Here is a 15,449-nt window from a genome sequence, read left to right as displayed (position 1 = left end):
GAATACGGTACGGGGCTGGATAGCCAGTAGTTATACATGTATTTAGATTTTACTATACGTATTTAGGAAGATCTATGCATTTAAAATTAGGCGGCTTTGCCGCAGATAAAAATAAAAAATATAGATTTTGAAGTTAAACGGAAGAGTCAATTACCCTTGGGTCAAGGTTGTAATTTCTCTTGGAGTAAGTGGATTGCGATCCGCTAAACTCGTACTTGTTATAAGTATAGAACGGAAGGTCGGTGACCTAAGTTACGCTTCCTCTAAGCGCAAAGCTACGGCAACCCCGCTGCAAAACAGCAGAAGCTTCAGAGGATAAGTTGTCACCTTGGTGTCCACGTCAGGCTTTGTACCTTGTAAAGCCCGACATGAGACAGCGTCGTTAGTAAATGCTCGTTTTGCTGAAGCTGGCTTGTAAGCTCCCAGACGAGTGAGGTGATATGCTTTCATCACCCCGTGCGCAAATTAAGGCTGATGCTGATTGGCACTTTAACTTTATTCATTACATCCCGTATTGAGAGTTCGGGATCATCTCAAACTGGAGCTGCAAACAAATGTAAACATATAACATCAGTCTAATAAGCATAAACTGTAATGTGTACTTCTGAAAATAGCAAAGCAAATAAACAGTCTTAGTCCGCTTCTGGTCTGTGCGTATGTATCGTGTAATCTTTAAGTCAAAGCTTCCTCTTCGCAAGGTACACGGCAACTCCGTCGCGGGGTGTGAGCCCAAATGAATAGGTCCTAGGCAATATTTGGGAACATTGGTTCAAACGAAGTGATACCAACAACACTTCAGAGATCTTAAAGTGGACAACAAAATGGACGAGACTGTGGTATCTTGGTCGTGGAATCAAACTGAAGTCGGCGTTGGGTACGATAACTTTGAATTTGTGGCTTTCAAGTCGGCGGGAATTAAATTTCCGAGTTTGAAGTACTTTATGCCTTCTAGCCTTGAGACACTATTCTGTGCAAGTATGGTTTTGTATGTAGATCGCAACGTGCAGTATTATAAGATGGATGCCAATCATGCTCAATCAATTTCATGTGTAAATGTTTTATGAAGTACTAGATTTGCATGAAATTTTTGATAGCCTTCATCGCCTCTGATTTTCTATGTCTTAAGCACTACCTAAATGATCGTGTCACTCTTGATAGTATGTTTAATTCTGAAAAAGATTGGTCCAAGAGGCAGCAAAGTAAGTCTTCTTCTGACTCAATTTCCCACCAAGATGAAAGACGAGAGTAAGATTTAAAAGTTCAATTGGACGAGTTAAATGTGTCAACGTATCGAGCTCGGACCCTGGTGAGTGTTGACGAAGGGTGATGCTTTAAATAGTTTTGAAACCTTGATGTTGGAATCATGTGCTCGGACAACTCTTGCCGTGTAAATGAATTTGTTGGTGCAGCTAAAACCATTTGCTCTCGTACATCAAACTTTGTAGCCGTAGCCTTCGCTCGTCGGAGAGCTTCTTCGACATCCGGCGGCGGAACTAGTAACTCGTATCGTGTTGTGCCTGAATGGGAATCTTCGTAAGTCGAAATATCGTCCGCATCTTCACTGTCAACTTCGTGATCGGTGTATGTGGTGGACGTGTTGGTATCTCCAGCTTCGCTCTTCTGCTGTTCTTTCTCCTCTTTGGAGGGGTGTGATGTAGTTGATTGAGTGCTTCGAAACCCTAGAAGCCATTGCTATCATTAAGGTGATGAATATATTAGAAAAGATTGATTAAAACGAAATGGTAGCACAGCCACCTACCGTCCATGACGTCCTCACAGATGTTTCACCAGTTTCGTGCGTGGACTGTGTGGGTCCGGTGGCATCGTCTAAATTTGCCGATTGACCTTCAATCACCTGGTACAGAGTATGTCTCAGCCGACGCTGAAGGATGTGACACATTGATTAGCTTACGTGTAATTCGTGATGTCCCGCCTCTTCTAGTACCACAAGTGTCCTGCGAATTGGGTGTCCTTCTGGCAAATCATCAAACTTGTGACGCATCGGAGATCGGGTTTTCATGTTTCCAAGAGCTGTCAATCCGAATCGATTAGTTGCCATTGGATCGGCCCCATATTCAAGCAGGATCATGACGCACGAGATACTGCCTTCCCATGCTGCGAGATGAAGAGCGGAATCGCCATTTTCGTTCAAAGCATTGAAATTGACAGCACTTTCGAGAAGAAACTTGACACACTCAAAATTTCCTTGAAAGCACGCGGCGAGGAGTGGCGAATTTCCTGCCTCGTCTCGGGCTTCTAGATCTGCAGCGAACTCACTGAGTAACATAATCGAGTCAACATCACCCAATTCGCATCTGCAATCAGCGAAAATATGAGCTCTTCATTAGCACACATTACTGTAACAAAAGCACGTACGCTAAATGAAGCGGTGTGCCCTTTTCACCAACGTCTCGTTGGTTTGGAGAGACCCCTCGCATCAAAACTTGTTGCAACTTTTTTAAATCACTCTTTCGTACAGCATCGAATACAAGTGAGTTTGATGGAAGTGAAGTGTTCTTCTGATTGCCCTCAGGTGATGGCGTTCGAAATGAATCAGAATTTGTTGAACCGCGCGTTTCACTGGGATAGCCTATATTTTCAAAAAAACGATTCCAAACAGCATCAACTCGAGTTGGAGAAACAGATGGAGCTACGCTGCGTTCGATTTTTCCAGTTTCAGTTACGTCTAGTGGCCCCAATGATGCATCCGAATTATCATTACTATCGTCATTACGGTACGGCCTTCGAGAATGGTGATTTTCGTTATGGTGCATCTTTTGATATTGGTGATGATAATCACTGAAAAGCTGTCCATTATGTTCTTGTTCGGATGTGATGCCCGTGAAGGACTCGGTTTGTAAAGAGTCTTGAATACGTTCTTCTTCGCTAATTAGATGGGCTTGGTTGCTGGAAAACGTATAATAGTCTTGGCTTTCACGACGACTTTGCTGCAACTCAACCTGTTGCTGCCGTTCGGTCCAGGTTGCTTGAAGTTGTCGACACGACTCAATCACCTTAGCATTCTCCTGCAAGCTGAAGTGCAGCTTCTCTTGCATGCATTCTTCAATATGAATATGTTCCAAGCGCTCTCTTCCAAGCTTCTCTTGTGCGTTGCGAGCAATTGATTCCAGAAGGTCGCATCGCGCTGAAAGGGCCACAACCCGAGTCTGAGTGGCAGAATGAAGCAATTTTTCCTAAACATGCATAAAGTTGACATTTAAATCTTAGTGCCAATTTTTCACGACTGGAATTTGAACCTTTGTCAGCTCATCAGCTCTCGCTGTTAGTGCCAATGACATTGCTTTTACTTGTCTCAGGGCCTGTTTTTCTCTACCATCGGATAACTTGTGTACCAAGATGAATTTGAAACTTAAATGGGGTCGGTAAGAACAGAAACTCCACAAGCGATTTTAACTTACCTTTAGACTTGCATTTAAAGTCTCAATTTGATTCCGTACTTCGTTAAAAAGCTGATTTATAGTTTGACACTCTGAAGTTGACGGCTGAGGAGAAATCTGGAGGAGGTACGAGCGAAAAATACTCAATGCATCACGCTGAGTGTCTTCCTCGCTGCGATCGATCGAGCCGTGATATGATGTTGCTCCTGGTTTGCTTGCAATTATAGCGCCTTCAACACTCTGAAGTAGTTGGACACAGTCTACGTGATTTTCCAAGATGCCTAAAATTAAAGGCGTCCGACCTTGAGAGTCTTCGCGTTTTACACTTGCACCGCGAGCCAACAAACATTGGGCAATTTTTGTGTAACCAAGCTTTGCTGCAATATGCAGAGCTGTCTCACCGTTATTGTTGTTCTGGCACATCAATGTATCATCACAGCCGCGCAGCACACACGATACCAACTCTTCATTTCCTGTGGCAACGGCTATGTGAACCACCGTATTCCCGTCGTCTAAACAAGCTGAGAGTGACGCATTTGCCTCGAGAAGAAGCTTGACAATATTCGTACTTTCGGCTATACAAGCAAAAATTAGTGGAGTAGCGCCATCGCAAAGAGCTCGCGCATTCAAGTTCGCTCCGTGGTAAATCAACAGCGTTACGGCTTGTTCGTTTTCAACTTTGCAAGCAGCATGCAATAGAGTAAGGCCTTCAGCATTCACGGCGTCAAGTTCCACAGCCGATTGTAACAACACGTCAAGCCGCCCTAAGTCTGCATCTGATAGCTCATTTTTTGATACAGTAGCAAATAGTTCTTCATTTAAGTAAGTTTGAGCACCTGGAGGTGTCGGTTTCGTCCACTGTGATTCCTGCGTGTGCTGATTGTAGTAATAAGTGAGTCCATCCTCAGTGTTACACGCAATCCACTCACTCTCTCTCTCTCCTAAATGTCGACTAGATCTAATTAATTGGCGCGACAAATCGTTCAATTCTGTTCCATCTGTTCTCTGTGCCTCTTCTTCAGCTACTCCCGATCCAGATCCAAGCTGAACCACCGCCAAACGAGGTGACACTTGACGCGAAGTCTCTTGCGAAAGAGGCATTTTTTTGTGCGTTTCTGTCGTGTAGCGGTTCATGTACCTTGTCGATCCTTTAAGCATGTATAGATCTTCACGACTATCCGACATACCCAAGCTCTCATTGTTCGATCTGGGGGACAGTGCCATAATCGATGTCCGAACATCCACATCTTCACCTTTGCGACCTGCTCGTTCCACTTCAAAGTAGTCACTTTCTGCACCGGACAAATATTCCAACAAAGCAATATCGTCTTCTGTCTCTTCACCGTCGTCCTTCTCCATTACGTGCTCCGCCAATGTAGACTTCAAACCATCAATTGCGGACTTGTTCTCCGCCTCCAAAGACGTTAAGGCTGTCGATAGAATTGATCGCTCCCTTGATTGATCCGAATGTTCACTGCCTGTGCTAATTTGATCGCATTTCGCGACCTGATCTATCGGGCCTGGATCTCGCGCTTCAATGCGTCTGGGACTGGTCAAGTCGCCAACTTCTGTGTTTTCTACCCGAAGAGAAACGTTACTTGCTTCATTGTCAGCCATTGCAAGTACGATCGTGGGTAGATAGATATTGCAACTTTTGATGCACCTTTTCGTACTTCGCCTCGAGATCGTAGCACCCCTTCAGGATTGGTTAAACCACAAATATTGTAATATTCATGACGGCCTCTGTATCAATAGTCGCCTACAATTTCTAACGATAGGCTTCGAAAATAGTACGCAACTCGTCAAAAGTCTATTCCCAACGTGAAAGACGATGAGAGCTCGTAGTACCGCGTTCACAAATGCTGGCAATCCCATGATAACAAATCGGTCCAATATGCCACAAATTCTGACACTTGATCGCGTTTCTCCAGCAACACGAATGCTGGAAAAGCGTCGACAAATGTTTGAAGTACAGGAAGCCCTAGACGCTCAAAAGGAAGAGTTTGCTCGTCGTGAAGACGCTTTTCATCGACGAGAAGATGCATTGCGCAATAAAGATCTGGAGCTGCAGGAATCGCTCATCAAGTTCAACAAGTTTTTACAGGAGAATGAGTCAAAGCGCAGTCGCGCAGTCAAGCGGGCTAGTGACGAGATCAGGCTCCGTGTGAGCAAGGAGCAGGAGGTGACAAAATTACAAGCCCAGCTCACAGCTTTGCAGCAAGAGACTGACAACTTAAAGTCGCAGGTTCGACTCCATCTCAAGTATACTCGTTACTTAGAATCTGTTCAAGAAGCTGTTTCTGAGGATTATCCCGAGGTGAGCGATCTTGTAAATCGCTACCATACTTTGTGTGAGACAAACCGTGACTTAACCCGAAACCAAATTACGCATGAAGAGGAAAGTGAATCGAAGCGACTTGAGTTCTCTGCTTTTCAAAAAGAGTGTGCTAACGATCTTCTGGCATTTAACAATCGAATCGCCACACTCCAACGTGATCTAGAACGCGAGGAAGTACATGGTGTACGTCTACAACACGAGACGGATGCAACAATTCGAGCGACAACACAAAAGACATTAGCGCTCGGACAAATTATTATGGCAATTAGCAATTTGCTGCAGCGATGTGCCGGCGGACCTCACGGACAAATTCTTAAACACGTCGAAGGTAATTTTCATAATAACGACTCTGGCAACGACGGCCCCAATGCGAATACCGTAATTGCTTCCATGTCACCCACATTTGCAAACAGCTCAATTGATAAGACTGGTATCGACACCTTCGAGGCTGATGTGGTTAGTCATGGTAAGCGCGCTATAGTCGACCTGGATATCGTCGCCGCCTACATTCTGGATTTTACGGCGATTGTACAGGGCCGTATCGACGCACAACGAGCTCAAAGGAAGGCAGCAGTCGCTGCGTCCCTAGGTTCAGGAGCCTTGGTCAATTTCACCCCCGGAAGTGGCGACGGAACTCATCCCGGTGCCGCACGCCGTAGAGGTTCTGTAACTACTAATTGATGAAAACACCAAAGCTACACGGATACGCAAGATTCAATAGCCATTTTCATTTAATAATGCTTTTGCTTTCGCTGTCTTTTGCTACAATAACCACTTCTTATTACATGCTTTTTCACTTTCTGTTTTTTACTTTTGTCCTTCTTGCTGCCAGTGCCCTGATGAACAGCAGAGCGCAAGCGCTTGCTCTTGATTTGTGCGTAGTGTACTTGATCTTTATAGCTCGTGAAGAAACGATCTAAACGCGTTTGAATGTGGCGACCCCCATCGGCAGCTGCTGCTCGTGCCTTTTCCTCAAGAGGCTTTAACACTCCATCACTTTTCTGCTTATCCCATCCAAAAGCATTGGCACAAAAGGAGCGTAATGCAGCCACATCTGGAGCAGTCCATGAAAAACGCGCCTCAGAACGATCAACTTGCGGAGCCATATACGCCTGTAAAACCTGATTACTTGGAAATTCGTCACCTAATTCCCATTTTCGTCGCGCAGTCGCATGAGCTTGCTGAAATCGTACGCGCGCTAATTCTACATCATTATCGTCGCTGTCGTGTTCCAGCTCATTTTTTTCCTTCGTCAATTTTTTTTTTTTCGGTTTCGAGCAACCCGAGACGACACGTTGGGCCTCTTCAGCAACATTATAGTTTTGGACCCATTCTTTGAAGTCTCGAAGGCCTGCAATTCCCGGGTATGCTGCTGCAATCTCAGAAGCATTCACAATGCCAATACCGCGGACGCCGTCCGTGTAATCGCTGCCAAGTAGCATTGCTATGGCGATAATTTGCTCTCGAGAGAATCCCAGCTCTTGCTCAATGTCAAAAGCGGAAAAGGCTTCGACAAATTTCTGATGATGAAATATGTTCTTATAAACTCGCTTACCCCCAAAAGGAAAAATATCACTGTCATCAGTAATCACGCCATCAACAAGGCCGAGTTGCTCAAGAGCTGCACATTGCGCTTCAGCTTCCATCGGACTTACAAGAAAAGGAACACCAAACAAACGCAACAACGCCATCACTTCAGCAACCATATCATCCGTGATGCCTTCCATGTCACGCTGCTGTCGATTCCGAAGTTTCTTTAGCTCCAAATGCTCTGTTTGCAGTGCTACAGCATCCATTTCGGGTTCCTCAGCAGCGTATAGTTGAGAGGACTGATTTGATTGCGAATACTGAAGATAGCGAACACAAGAGCTTTCAGCTTCCTGTGTTTTTCCCTCATCACCAGTCGAAACTGCTAATTCAGCTTGCAGCTGTTCATAATTGTCCTCCGCTTTAGGCAGTGATACATCGTCATTACGCAAGTCAGCATTTATGTCTTCAATCATATCCGCTTCAAGACTCTTACTACTGTCGAAAGTATTTGATTTAGACAGATAATCCTTGTCCATATTTTTGGGTGAAGACTTTGCCGATCCCGTTGTGAGAGAAAACTGAACATTTTGTCGATCAGCTGCGGAATTGTCTCGACTTGCATTGGTAGATAGTCCTATGTGTTGTAAAGAGTGAGCTTGTAGTGCTCGACGAACCGCTCCTGCAGCCCATTGAGTCAAATTAGAAGCAGTCACCATGGCAGATTGCAAAGCGTCTGTTTTCAGTAAATCGAGGTCTTTATGGGCCTTTGCGTCTTCCATTTCGCTTTTCAACGTAAAAAAAGAATCATCGTTACCTATTTCTTCTAACTTTTGTATTTGCTTCTCGTGTGCGCTCGTAGAGGAGCTCGACGAATCTAATTTTTCCTCGGTGAAAGCTTGTTTAAGACACGACGTATCTTTAATTGCAGAATTTTCTGGCACCTTTTGTACATCTTCCCACTCAATCTCTTCATCACTATTCGAATTTTCTTCATTAGCATTTAGTAAGCCCTTTGTACAATTATCGTTCGTCGTTGCCATAGTATCAAACATCTGCTCAGGCATCTTTTGCTCGACATTTAAGGAACTCAATAAGTGGGGCTCTGTAAGTGGTGCCGCCACCTTTTCCCAATTAGAATTATCAAACTTGTCATCATCAATAACGATAGGAGAATCTTCAGGCTCAGAAGTTGCAAACTTCTGCAATTGTGCCATTTCTTTCAAATCAGTAAGAAATCCAAACTTGGTTGAAATATTAACGTCTACCTAGGAGAACAACTCGATGTCAGAGGTGTGAATGGGCTCATCAAATAAAGTATCACGTCACCTTTGAGTCGCGCTTGCCTCAACTTTTCAATAGCAAGTGTGGGTTCCTGTTTGGCACGAATATGATGCCGTGTGAGCCATGCCGCAGTGGCATCTGTCGCTGAAGAAAACCCAGCTTCCCGTGTAGGAAGCTTAGACAACGGTCGCTTGTCTACTAAGTCAAAGACACCGCCTCGCTTTTTGTTAGAATGAGCATCCTCAAAAGAAGTGGAACGTTCTGCCTCCACCATCACGTCATTGCATTTTTTTTCCTCTTTCTCATTTTGCTCTGTGTCTTTTTCGTAGATGTAAAATCGATTACCATTCGAGTTGATGCGATGCCCAAGGCCAACTCCACCCTGATGGTTCAACTCCTCTTCACGCTTTTGTTTTTTAGCTGCTTCAATTTGTCGATTTAATGCGCTTGTTTGTAGAAATGCTGTAATTTGGGTGTGCGAGTACTTTTCAGGGTTACCAGCCAGCGGAATAAATTGGTTTCTCACATCCTGTCGACGATCACGCTGGATCTTATGAATCATGTCTTTCTGTAAGTGAGGTGGCAGCGAAAACACCGCGTGAAAATCGATCTTCGACAGCTTCGATGAATCCAGAGCGATGTCATCCACTGTAAGCTGTTCCTCTTCCTCCTCTACTGTATCTCTGATCGTCTTTATCCTTGTCTCCTTCGTTTTCTTTGCTTCAGTTTCGTCAATGGATTCTTCTTCTAGTTGGCCAACTTCGCTTTCAACCTCCATTTTAATTTTCTCCTCCTCTTTTACTGAGGTCGAGGGTTCTGGCAGTGTGAAACCGGATGCAACTGCAGAAGCTGGTGCTCCTCCGTTTTGATTCACTGCCTGTCTAACTTGTTTGAGTCTGTTGAGTAAAATGCGCTGTGCAGTGTGGCGTAAGTTGGCGCTCTGTTGCTCCTGTCTCTTTTTGCGTCTAGCAGTCGTTCTTTTCTTGATTTCTGGTGTCTGACCGTCGAATACGAAGACAGGGCGGATCCCATAGTAGAGCAGCTTTGCTACGCGATGCAATGTACCCATAAGGTGAGCATTGCGAATCATGTTACCGTCGTCATCCCGCATTGCCTTTACAAACTGGGTGAGCCAAATACTAGCATCTACAGCCAGAACCTGGCCTGCAAGAGACTCGATTTCAATCTGTCGCCCTACTGGTGCCAGCAACACCCAGAGGTTCTGTACACCCATGATCAAAGGATTTTAATTAATGCTATATGCTTATTTGAAATACTTAAGTACGACATTAATTTTCACTACCAAAGCTGATTTCCAATGTGGAATAGCTCCGTGTTATGAATAATCATTTCACGGTTGTTTTTGTATAGACTGTTCAACTCAATTACACTAAACTCATATTTGACGTTAGTAGCAATAGATTCCACTGAAATTTACTGGACGGACTTCTATAGAGTCATCGGACAATTGACCTTCTCAATTGTTGTGTTAGTCGTTGATACCATTTGCCTCTTCGCAAGCACTTCTTCAGACATGCAGCTTTCGCCAGGATCATCGAGAGATTCAAGAACCAATTTAAAACTTCCTTACTTCTTTGCATGAATTGCTTTATATCGCACAACGCTCAAGAAGTATGGCGTCAACCAAGTAGATGACAGAGCGTAGAAGGCAACCGTTGTGTCTAGGTAGAGTTTTATTTAATCACACACGAGATTCATCGCCCATTTTTACAACCGCAAATTTTATATATGTATTCCAGTGGTCCAAAACCATTCCTTATTTTTTCAAGGAGATTAGACAATCGCCGTGCCACATCTGCATAATTTGCGGTATACTTGTGCAAGTAGTTGGCGAGGCCAAGCCACTTGCGCGAGTATACCGCAAATGCTATGGAACCGGCCAGTCCACAATGACCAATTCGACTAATTTGCCTGCCTTCAAGGCACTTCCATACTTTCAAAAGGACATCTCGTCCAGCTCAAGAAGAGCATCCAATGCAAGAATAGCCTCCAGGATGACGTCGCCTTCATCCTTCCCGTCATACCGCTGACTAGGGTGTATAGCTGTGTGCTATCGTCTACGGTAGACACACCCTGGGTCAGGGTCGACGCCCTGCGTCTTGCAGATAACATACGGCATTGCCGCCTCCTACCCATAGAGGTTTTACGTCTCATTGAGACCAGTGTGAACATGCACTCGGCGTCGTCCAGTGTCTCACTCCCTGCTCCATCGTAGCATTGATGTTATTAACAACATCCGACGATAGCTGCTATTTCCGCAGTCTTCGACCAGTGGATAACGTGCCACTCCACGCGCATCCGAAGGGCCTTGCCCAGGATGCCTTGGGCCTCGTCCAACCATGCCACTCTAAGTATGCAGCAACTGCTTCAAAACATGAGCGGTTCTTAGTAAATTACGTGCCACTCCACGTGCATCACTGGGGCCTCACCCTCGATGCATCGGCCCTTGGCCCTTGGCCTACCTCGCCACTATTGGCCAGCAGCTGCTTGGATACTTAAGCAGTGCTCTGTGGGCTATGTGCCACTCCACGTTCAGTCCGCGCACCATGCTCGGGACTCTTGTCCAAAATACCTTTGGTGTTTGACAGCTCAGATACTCCGATATCTAGCACATTGACTGTTTTGGTCCAGTGTCTGCGCCAATAGCGCTTCTGCTTCCTAGCAGAGGTGAATTCATGACTCACCTAAGCTCCATCAGGAGACGTGCGCGTAACGCCCAAGGTCTTCGATCCTTAATTAATCTATGGCTCATGGTGTTCCAACCATACCACACCGAGGATAAGGTAATATCTTGCATCCAAGTCTAAGGCTGGACAGCGTTCCACGCTATCGAAGTCAAGGAATTTGACGCCGAGGTCCACAGGAACTCTCCTCACAGTGACACAAGTCCCCGTCGCTAAGCGAACAGTAACGGTGTCACTTGACCGCGCTTCCAGCACCTCAGCATACAGCTAACTTTCTTCGATCGTAGAGCGGCAAGCATAATTGCCCAGAGCACCAAAATCGGTCATGATTTTTCACGACTTCCCAAAGCCCTTCACGGGCGCTTCAACGATCAGCAAGCCTGGCTTGCACACACGCTTCGTGTTCAAGAGCACGGAGCTCTTCGAGGCTGGGCCCTGCTGCCCTCTATCGCTTTGAGGCTCAGCAGAACTCAGTACTCCCCCAGTGGAGCGTCCCGCGCCTACTGGGTGGTCTCGGTTCCCCGTCAACCAAGAGTGGTTAAAGAGCGAGACGTCGGTTTGACGAGCCTCTACGCACCTTGCGCAAGAAACAACCCGTCCGACGGTGACGGGTGTCTCCGTAAACAAAACACCGTCGGTAGCTTACACGCTGCCCAGCAGCTCGGAGCTCTTCCCCTCCTTCTCAGCACAGCTGTGGTCCATTGATTCAGGCCCTCCGCGAGCTCTGTGGGTGTGCATTTCAGCCAAGTCGTTAAATTTGGCATTCAATGCCACGCTAGTGCGGAAGCCCTCTATGAAAACGGTCACTGCGATACAACTTACACTATCCTACATTGCCACACTTTTGTTTAATCGTAAACATTTAGAGGTACTTAATGTTTATTGCTAATGAAGCGATGGATCTCTGTAAAGTAGAGGTACGTGGAATGTGTGGTATGTTTGCATTACGTCAGGCAATATAGATAGATTTAATATCGGACATAGTAAAATGTATGCTTTTGAGTTAATGTAAATAATATATCCCAAATATATGTCACTACTGTAAAAGCAGTGCAAGGTACTAGGTAACTTTATTGGCTCTCGGCTTCGCCCCTCAATGGAGGAAATCATTTTCTTCTGTGCGATGTAAAGACGGACTGTTAGAGTAAAAACTTTCTCTGCACAAGGCGCATGGCGCCCCGTTGTGCCTGGTAGCTCAAGTAGTCAATCCGACAACAAGTATTTAAAAAGGCTTATTATCAGCGACAACCAAACATAAATTATTCGACTATATGTACTAGACACGCATAATTCTATTATGCACTCACTCGGTTGCGAGACAATAAAACGCTTGGTGGTCTAAAGGCTAAAAGCGATAATGGAACGCATGGATTCTTTCATCAGCAGGGCGAGATATCTTTGGCAATGCCTCAACCAGTCTTCGAGGGTAGTGCATTCGGCTCCCATCGCAAGACCACTAGTGCTTACATTTTAGCCTTTCGAGAGTAGGGATGATTTTTTTTTCTTCTATCTGGGTTAAGGATGCTGATATGGTCATGGATTGGCTTCACAGTCGCTCTTGTGCTTTTAAAGATAGGCAGTTATGCAATAGAATGACCACCAGATTCACCACCACGTTATAGCTGTTAGAGTCTTCTACAGTACCCATTATATACAGAGTGCATATTCGATTCCGCGATGAATTCTTCGGGAATCTGAGGCGGAAGCGCTGCGGGTGCGCAAGAGGCGATTATTCTCAGTCATTTGAGAAGGATTAGATCCTCTTTGCTACCGAGCAGCACCATAATACTAGCGGTATGTTATATCTGCGAAAGCGCTAAGCATTTGTGCCGTGGAAACCTTTCTCTTTGAACTGATTGGTATATGGGTCGAGGTTTATGCTGAATCGTTCAACAATCCTCTCACGGGGAAACGTCAAATTTTAAAAGGCGCAGGGTGTCCCATAGGGAATAAACCACGCTAAAAAATGGGTTTAGCCCCGAAACAGCAATCATTGTTAATGGAGGTAATGGATCATACCCTTGGGTTGTTGATTGCTAAATCAATGGTATCAGGCTTGTTTGAAGCCTTGAAAAATTTTAAAAGAATCAGAAGCGTCGTGCAAACACGAACGACGCACGACTATATGAAACCGTAAGCAGTACGCAGAGGCGTTGCACATGCCAAACACAGTAACGATATTCGTGTGTAAGGGACAATACCTAAATTTGTCAAAGGTCTTGAAGAACATTTGCGTAAATTTTTAGGTTTTCGAAAATGCCAACTTGCGTTTCGTCTTTTACTGGATTTGAGATACGATCGTATCTTAGGTAGACATGGCCTGGACACCATGGGACATGTATCGATGAGAGATCGACAAGGTTGGCGCCACGCATTTCTCTCACATCAAGTTTTGGCGAGTCATAAAACTGCTTCCACTAGGAAGAAGATGTGGTTTTGACGCGTGCATAAAGCTGCGATAGTTTCAGTTATGGATATATGTGTAACAAGGTTTCACGTGCCCTAGTATGAAGGTTGTGGGTAACACAAGATGGTGTGGCTACACTTAACAACAAGTCAGTACGTGGCTGTAACAGCCAGTAGTTATGCATTTAAATAGGTTTTCTATACAGATGGAAAACCTATAGATTTATATATAGGCGGCTTTGCCGTAAATTATACAATTTACATTTTACACGTAATCGTCAATCAGCCTTGGATTAAGGTAGTAGTTTATCTTGGAGTAAACAGATTGCGATCCGCTACACTCGTAAGGGCGTCGACCTTAAGTATGCTTCCTCTTAGCACGAGCTACGGCAGCACCGCTGCAATATGACTGTTCAGAGAATTCAGCAGAAATAATGCTAAGTGCCTAGAGCAGAGCTGGAAAAGCAGGGCAAAATGGCAATTCGCCGCGGTCTCCGAGTATATTTTGGTGAATCAGATATGAATATCGGTGCGTGTCGTGGTTCTAAAGTGTATTTCTAGTGGAATAGTCTGTACCAGCTGGTGGAGTTGTTATATATGTATATATATTATATACGCGAATATAAGTCGCAAATAAAAGGATCAGGCTCGGACAATGTTTTTATGTAACCACGCAATAGCGTGCTGAGGTTGAACAACCTTGTGATGCGCCGATCGTGCGAAGTAGCGAATCTCCCCGGGTGCGTAGCGAGAATGTTTTTTTAGTCGTAAGCTGTGTGACCGGGGTAGACCCAAGGGCCTAAAATACCCCCTTCGAGTTTCAAGAGAAGCTTTAATTAAACTAGAGGTTTATACTCAATGAAATTTTGAAAGTTACGAGGCGGGAACGTCAGTGAAATGGTACGGTTGGTATCACAGAAGAAGCTGAGCCCACCAATCATCATGGATAAGTCCGTCACTGAGGCGATTCGCCCGAGCGCGAGGTTTGAAGTAGCTCATACGGCTTTTTGCCTTGCCAAAAAAGTAGCACGATGTGATGACAGAGGGCCAAACCCGGGTAGTGCGCCATAATACTAATTTGGCTCTCGGAACAAAATACTGCGTAGCACCTCAAAGAATCTTACGAAAGAAATAGCAAACGCTTGATTCCATGCGAATACACAAAAAGGGTTTGGTGAAACATAATAACTCACCCAACCAGTCTTTCTCCCCACTTGAAGCTTACTTTCTGTGCCAGAAATGCTAACGGCAAGTGGCGAATTGTGCATACTTAGTGCAGCGGGGCTGCCGTAGCTCTATGCTTAGAGGAAACTTACTTAGGATCACCGACCTTCGTTCTATACCAGAATTAGTACGAGTGTAGCGGATCGCAATCCGCTACCTCCAAGAGTACCCAAAACCAATACTCATATTCCTCGGGAGAGCGGCCTATATCTAAATCTCTACATTTTCCTTTTCAAATTGTATAGCTTATTTACTATGCTTAACTACTGCCATTGCTGCCCCGTAGCGGCTTGTAGCCACACCATTGTGTGATTACACGAACTTGTATAATCCACACCTTTGGACGATCATACCATCTTGTGTGACCCACCCTTACATACCAAGGTATGTGTAACCCCGCTACACTTATCAGACGCCAAATGCAGCTTCTTTTCTAGCGCAATGCTGCATTCAAGGAGTAAAGTGCGGTTGAGGAGCACTGTCTGTTGCACTTTGTTCAATTTACTTTATCTAGCTAACTGGAAGTACAAATAGCTCATAACATGCACTGACCCCTCCCGATGTAGT

General features: G+C 45.0%; 4 protein-coding genes across 4 annotated transcripts; 2 read left to right on the top strand and 2 right to left on the bottom strand.

Moving 5' to 3' along the window:
• Window positions 1–731: 731 nt before the first annotated feature.
• On the top strand, window positions 732–1,262 carry PHALS_14783 (uncharacterized protein). Its single transcript, XM_024715859.2, has one exon. The coding sequence runs from the start codon at window positions 822–824 to the stop codon at window positions 1,062–1,064; it is 243 nt and encodes an 80-aa protein (XP_024581515.1). The 5' UTR covers window positions 732–821; the 3' UTR covers window positions 1,065–1,262.
• PHALS_01464 (Ankyrin) lies at window positions 1,261–5,015 on the bottom strand (the record flags this gene model as incomplete). The annotated part of the gene is made up of 8 exons (XM_024715858.1): window positions 1,261–1,692; window positions 1,760–1,855; window positions 1,913–2,031; window positions 2,097–2,115; window positions 2,168–2,315; window positions 2,377–3,194; window positions 3,258–3,344; window positions 3,420–5,015. 8 exons carry the CDS (start codon window positions 5,013–5,015, stop codon window positions 1,261–1,263), a joined length of 3,315 nt encoding a protein of 1,104 aa, XP_024581514.1.
• Window positions 5,016–5,229: 214 nt separating this feature from the next.
• PHALS_01463 (Domain of unknown function DUF4200) lies at window positions 5,230–6,417 on the top strand (the record flags this gene model as incomplete). The annotated part of the gene is made up of 1 exon (XM_024715856.1): window positions 5,230–6,417. One exon carries the CDS (start codon window positions 5,230–5,232, stop codon window positions 6,415–6,417), a length of 1,188 nt encoding a protein of 395 aa, XP_024581513.1.
• Window positions 6,418–6,467: 50 nt separating this feature from the next.
• PHALS_01462 (dna repair) lies at window positions 6,468–9,781 on the bottom strand (the record flags this gene model as incomplete). The annotated part of the gene is made up of 2 exons (XM_024715855.1): window positions 6,468–8,527; window positions 8,593–9,781. 2 exons carry the CDS (start codon window positions 9,779–9,781, stop codon window positions 6,468–6,470), a joined length of 3,249 nt encoding a protein of 1,082 aa, XP_024581512.1.
• Between the last annotated feature and the right edge of the window lie 5,668 nt (window positions 9,782–15,449).

The sequence above is a fragment of the Plasmopara halstedii genome (genome assembly GCF_900000015.1).
Source record: "Plasmopara halstedii genome assembly, contig: Scaffold_1561, whole genome shotgun sequence".
NCBI lineage: Eukaryota > Oomycota > Peronosporomycetes > Peronosporales > Peronosporaceae > Plasmopara > Plasmopara halstedii.
Note: the sequence above shows the minus strand (reverse complement) of the source record. Positions and strands in the feature narration are given on the sequence as shown.